The sequence below is a fragment of the Rutidosis leptorrhynchoides genome, chromosome 1 (genome assembly GCF_046630445.1).
Source record: "Rutidosis leptorrhynchoides isolate AG116_Rl617_1_P2 chromosome 1, CSIRO_AGI_Rlap_v1, whole genome shotgun sequence".
Classification (NCBI taxonomy): Eukaryota; Viridiplantae; Streptophyta; class Magnoliopsida; order Asterales; family Asteraceae; genus Rutidosis; species Rutidosis leptorrhynchoides.
In genome coordinates, this window is record NC_092333.1 from 451,713,205 (window position 1) to 451,719,241 (window position 6,037).

The following is a 6,037-nucleotide window of genomic DNA, read 5'->3' on the forward strand; positions in this document are numbered from 1 at the left end:
TTTACCCTGAGACCAGATCACTACGCCTAACTCTTGATCTAGATTCATGACTTGACCATTTTTTGTTTTATTTTTACTATGTTAATCATCCTTACATGTTTCATGACTAGTATTCAGTTCAGGAGTACTCTGTAAGCTGTTTCTTGACTCTACGGGTGTCTGAACCGTGGATTTGTTGTAGTTTTATGTGCTATAGTTGACTGCATGCTACTTGTTTTACTGTGTTTTGATTGATTACCTTTTATTTGTTTTGTGCTCTTGTCTGTTTTCTTTTTCTTTGTTCTTTGTTTATCACTGCAAATATGTCTGATACTGATTCTTCTGTTAATATAACTAAGATTAGCAAATTTGAGTTTACTGATCCATTATGTCTTCATCCTAGTGACACTTCTGGTGCATCTCTCGTTACTCAAAAACTTAAAGGAACTAATAATTACAATGTGTGGTCTTGTGCTATGAAACTTTTTTTACAGACTAAAAATAAACTTGATTTTATTGATGGTTCTTGTGCTAGGTTTCAATATGAAGATGATGATGTGTTGTTAGGATAATGCTATAGATGTAACTTTGTTGTTCTTACTTGGATTTTAATATCTTTGTCTGAAGAGATAATGGACAAATTTTATTTAAAACTGTAGAGTCTGTGCGGTCTGAACTAAAAGAAACCTATGATAAAATTGATGCATCTATTACATTTAATGTATATCAAAATATTAATTCATGTAGTCAAGCTGCTCAGTCATTGTCTGATTATTATCACAAACTAAATGCTATATGGAGACAGTTTGATGATATAATTAAAATTAATGATATGGTGTTTGCTAACAAATCTTTTCAAGATCATAGTCAATTTTTAAAACTCATGTAATTTTTAATGGGTTTAGATGATGTGTATACACCCATTAGAAGTCAGATATTTACATCTGATCCTGTACCTTATGTCAAAGTTGCTATTTCTATCATTTATAGGGATGAGTATCATAGAATGCATTCATCCAATTATATGTCTTGAAACCAGTCATCTCCATTTACAAGTAAAAACATTATTGGTAATGCTGCTTTTAATAACTATAACAACAATAATAATACAAACAATTGTAGTAATTAAAGGAAGTATAAAAATCCATCTTTAAAGTGTACAAACTTTAACATGCTTGGTCATACTGTTTATAGATGTTATGAACTTATAGGATATCCACTAGCTATATTAAAAACCCATTTAATCAAGGTGTGCCTAAGTTCAATAGTAATAACTATGTTTCTGATGATAATGATGTTGGTAGTTCATCTGTTCAATTGACAAGTGAGCAGATTATGAAGCTCTTGAGTCTTGTAAATGAAAAACCTGTCACCCATCATGCGAGTGCCAACATGGAAGGTAGTTTTCAAAACAATAATGTTTTCTTTAATTCAAATTTTAATATCTTTTGTGTAGACTGTTTTCATATTAACCAATCCTTGTCTATAGGTTGGATTAATGATTTTGGGGCTAACCAACATATGGTTTCTAATTCTCAAAGAGTGGATAATATTATTGATGTTAGTGATTTAAATCTAAGTGTTAAGCACCCTAATGTTATTGAAGTTAAACACCCGCCTCGAGACCGCAACCAGAAAATCAAAAGTAACCCTCGTTAGCCAGCAAAACCAAGTAAACCCATAAAGAACCACCTAGAAACCCAAGCCAGTCGAAACCCAACCTACGAAAATTGGACAAACAACGGAGAGAAACCCCATCACCCCAATTTTTTGGCGCTTAACGATAGAAGTTGCTAAGGCAGCAAAAACGCAAGATCGATCCGCACCGAACCCAACAACGAGGAAGATGGAACGAGCAGATCCACGAACCAAATATAAAGCAAACCGAGGGAACAAAATGTGCAGCCCAAACCGGCCTAACTCCATCCAAAACACCATCGGATCAAGAACTAGACAAATTCGGCCAAGAAATCGGCCACCACCGAACGCTACAGCAGACAAAGAACAATGGCAGGATCGAGGAAAAAAAAGAAGTAAAAAGGATTCAAAACGGCTTTCGTTGGTCTCTCACAACGTAACCCACCGGAGTTCACCGGAGACACAAGATCTCACCGGAACCCGCATCTAGTACACGCCAGACCACCAACAAACAGAAATTCGTGACCACATCCATCTACTAACAAACTCGCCATTTTATAAAAAAACAAAGAAACAAAAAAAGAAACAGATCAGATGCGGGCTTACAACCGGTAAAAAAGCTCATCGGCGAAGGCACCGGATCTTAGAAGCAAAAGCCGGTCATAAATGAAAAAACGCCAGAACAAAAAAGATAGAGAACCAACCCGACACCTACCACAGACCTCCGAACGGAGGTCGCCGCCTGTGCAGGAGAGGAAAGACACCCAGATCTTAGTCGTCGGTGAGACACAACAGAGGCCAACGAAGAACCCGGAGAGATGTAACCATAAGAACCCGCATAAACACCCAAACGAGCAGAACACGCGTGAATAATCCACGACGTTCGCCGCCTGCTGCCGGAATCCAAACGAGAAGATCCGCCGAAAACCACCACGTACCGGAATCAAGTGCAAATCTTGGATCCGTGAGGATAAGAAGAGAAAAGCTTAAAAGTGTGAAATAGAAAAAGGAGCCTCCCGAATGCCATTAACGGCAGCGGCAACCAAAAAATATGAACTAGAAGAAAGTTTTTAAGAAAGAGAGAGAGAGTTGAGAGCTTTTTTTTTTTTTTTTTTTTTGGGCAATCTAAAGTTTACCTCTTTTTGTACTTATTAAAAAAAAAAAAAAAAAAAAAAATCTTCATATGAGTTTAATTATTATTATTATTATTATTTTATTATAATAAAAAACTATTGATATTGGTTGATACCATACGAAAATAGCATAAGGGAGTATAGGTTAATAAATGTAACTTTTTGTCACCAAAAAAAGCTAAACAAATTTAACCCATGTTTTTTTATTTTCAAACTATTATTATTGTATTATATTATGCAGCAGTCTATATGTAATCATATATCGTCAAACACTTGTACAGTCCGCATTGAAACTAGTATAATTTTCTATTTTAAATAATCTGACTCTAAAATGAAAGCAAAAGTCATTTTGGATCTCACCGCTATATCTCCTTACGATCTCTCTCTCTTCGTGTTCTCCATTTTCACCATGAGAATAAGAAAAAATGCAAAAAACATATCAGCTCTTTTATACACAAACACGAATGTATCAAATATTAATGTTTCAGATGAATCCTTCCAACAGAAAAATTACAACTTTTGTGAGCTGAATCAATCTCCATGGGATATTATTACTTTCCCCTCCTCAAATTCATCTCCTTCGTTTCACCAGGTAACATAAATTCAATCTTTTTCTTTTTGTTTTTCAAATTTATCAATCAGATCTGTTAAAACAAGCAAAACCCATTTGGAATCACTTCAAATCTCGTGTTTATTTCTCGCATTTTCATCATTCTTGGTATCTAGGGTTTTTCTTAATAACCCCTTTTTAGGGTTCTTCCTACTCAAAAACACTCAAATTTGAGCATTTTCGTCGTTAATTTAAGCTCAATAAGTTGATTTCTCACTTGGGTTTTCTTATTTTGCTAAATTATAATGATTATTAGCATGGGTATTGTTTTCTTGATAAATATTGAAATGGTCGCTTGTTTTACACAGTTCAATAATTATGAGGTTGATTACAACGTTAATGTTTCTGGACATAGGAGCTCGATTGGTTCTGTTGGATATACTGAGAGGTAACCCGTGAATCTTCTCTCAAAATTAGAACGATTTTTGGTTGCTTTCTTTGTGTTATCGTTTATTGAATTAATTAACAAACTAGGGTTGTTTGTATACATGACATATGTGTTCTTTATTCATTATATAACATTTCATATGCTTTAATTAACTGCTCATATTGTAAGCTGGGATTTAGGTCAAGTTTGATTATTTTTTGCGATATCCATTTGGGTTTCGGTTATAATTTAATCTTGCAAACAATGTGGCTTTAGTGAAGATATTTATGATATTATTCTTGGTATTATAGATAGATTTATAGGTGAAAGTTGAAATACATACTTTTAAATCAGGATGAGTTGTGAATTGAATAAGAATAACGTTTTTTGAATTTTTAATGATTGAACTTGGATATAGGATCAGGTGTTAAGTTGCTGATTCTTAATTTTCTTTGGTGCAATTGGTTAATTTATCTAGTAATTAAATGGTTAAATTAAACTTGGTTACAGTGTGGCTTCGAAGACCTTGATTGTAGGTGAGAACGATGCCGTTAGTATTAGAAAGAAAGATTGTGTTAAAACTTTAGGGTTTAAGGAAAAAGAGTCAATTAAGGTTCAAGAAGATATTAAGTTATGTGGTGAAACTGATGAGAAGGGATGGCAATGTGGGAATGTAGTGACAAAAAGAAACACAATGTGTGACTATCATATTTCCGAGCTCCAAAATTATGGTGTTTGGACAATTAAGAAAAAGTCTCGAGATGGGCCCGGGCCCAAGACAGGAGCCCGACCTCACCGGCCCAAGAAACAGCCTACGACAAACCCACATGAGTTCTACTATTATTCGGGGTTTGGGCCATCTTGGGGAAAGAAAAGAGGAGCCGTGGGGACAGTTTCAAGTGACAACGATAGTGATACGAGTATACAAGGAAAGAAAGGAAAACGATTTGAAGCGAGGGTGTCTGAAATTGAGCCCATGGAGTTAGATCTGGTCGATGATGATGATGACGATAACGATGACAAAAAGGGTAACTTAGTAACCTATGGAAAGAAAAGAATGAGGAAGCCAGTGAAAGAACGATCATTAAAATCTTTGATGTAATAAAACCTTTGGATTTGGATGTTGTACTTTTGGTACGGTTTTGTTGTGGGTTGTTATATGTGGCCATTTGAATTTAAGTTTAGTTTGGATAGGGTGCTTTAGTTAAACCTTAATCAATTTTATATATATATATATATATATATATATATATATATATATATAGTGTTATCATGAGGGAAACACTTTTTTGAGGGTAAAGGAGAAGTAATTTTTTCCTTTCGTTTTTTTTTTTAAATCACCAACATTAAGATTAGGTAAAAATATGAATATTTAAAAAAGACACCTTGTGATAGCTGTTGTTATTTTGACCAGAAAATGTTCGAAAAAATAAAATTCATCGATAAATGTTATTCTTGATAACATTTATCATGGGTAATATTATTCTTTGGGCGCTTTTTTTTTCATCTTTTGTGAAGTTTTTTTAAAATTTAACTAAATTTAGAGTTTTGGCTTAGAGTTAAGTTTAGTGTTTTGGGCTTAATCCATAAATCAAAACCCTAAACTATAAATCGTATTGTTAAAAATTAAATTTAAAATCTAAATCTAAACCCAAAATCCTAAAAAAAATGCTCAAAGAATAACATTATTCTTGGTGCATAACATTTATCGATGAATGTTATTTTGAGTATTCCGGCCAAAATAATTATATTTATCACAAAATGATTTTTTAATTGTTCATATTTTCACGTGATCATAGTGTTTGAAGAAAAAAATCAGAAAAAAAGAAAAAAAAATTACTTCCCATTTCCATCCATTAAGTGTTTCCCTCTTGATTTTATATATATATGAAACGACTCAAACCCGATACCGAAAAACGACTCTCACTTTTTCTAAAGAGGCTTATCGCGTCACGGGCCAAAGGTCCCAAGTATATTTTTGATGCCGAGTTTGATTACCAGCCCAGACCATCTGTACCTGCACCAAGTCGCGTCGCGACTTGGCATGGTCGCGTCAAGACCTCACACCATGCGAGATGGTCCAAACCTTAAATATAGCTTGACATTCAATTTGCATAGTAAGTCGCGTCGCGACTGAGGAGGGTCGCAACGCGATCTCATCCTGAATCAGATGCATGTTTGTAATGATTTTTAAATACACGTAATTCCCAAAGACACAAGTCTTGAAATCACATTAACTTGCCCAAATGTTAATTTCTATACAAAATATAACAAGTTACGAGTTTACAACATCGGGAACTCGAGTCCCAT

At 34.2% G+C, this 6,037-nt stretch overlaps 1 protein-coding gene across 1 annotated transcript; it reads left to right on the forward strand.

Moving 5' to 3' along the window:
* Positions 1-3,132: 3,132 nt before the first annotated feature.
* On the forward strand, positions 3,133-4,887 carry LOC139873275 (uncharacterized). Its single transcript, XM_071861208.1, has 3 exons — positions 3,133-3,342; positions 3,669-3,748; positions 4,238-4,887. Exons 1-3 carry the CDS (start codon positions 3,160-3,162, stop codon positions 4,827-4,829), a joined length of 855 nt encoding a protein of 284 aa, XP_071717309.1. The 5' UTR covers positions 3,133-3,159; the 3' UTR covers positions 4,830-4,887.
* The last annotated feature ends 1,150 nt before the right edge of the window (positions 4,888-6,037 follow it).

Excerpts from the sequence above, each read along its gene's own strand:
- LOC139873275 (XM_071861208.1), top strand. The coding sequence starts at position 3,160 with ATGAGAATAAGAAAAAATGCAAAAAACATATCAGCTCTTTTATACACA. Across the intron at positions 3,343-3,668 it reads CATCTCCTTCGTTTCACCAG|TTCAATAATTATGAGGTTGA; the intron begins GTAACATAAATT and ends TGTTTTACACAG. Across the intron at positions 3,749-4,237 it reads TCTGTTGGATATACTGAGAG|TGTGGCTTCGAAGACCTTGA; the intron begins GTAACCCGTGAA and ends ACTTGGTTACAG.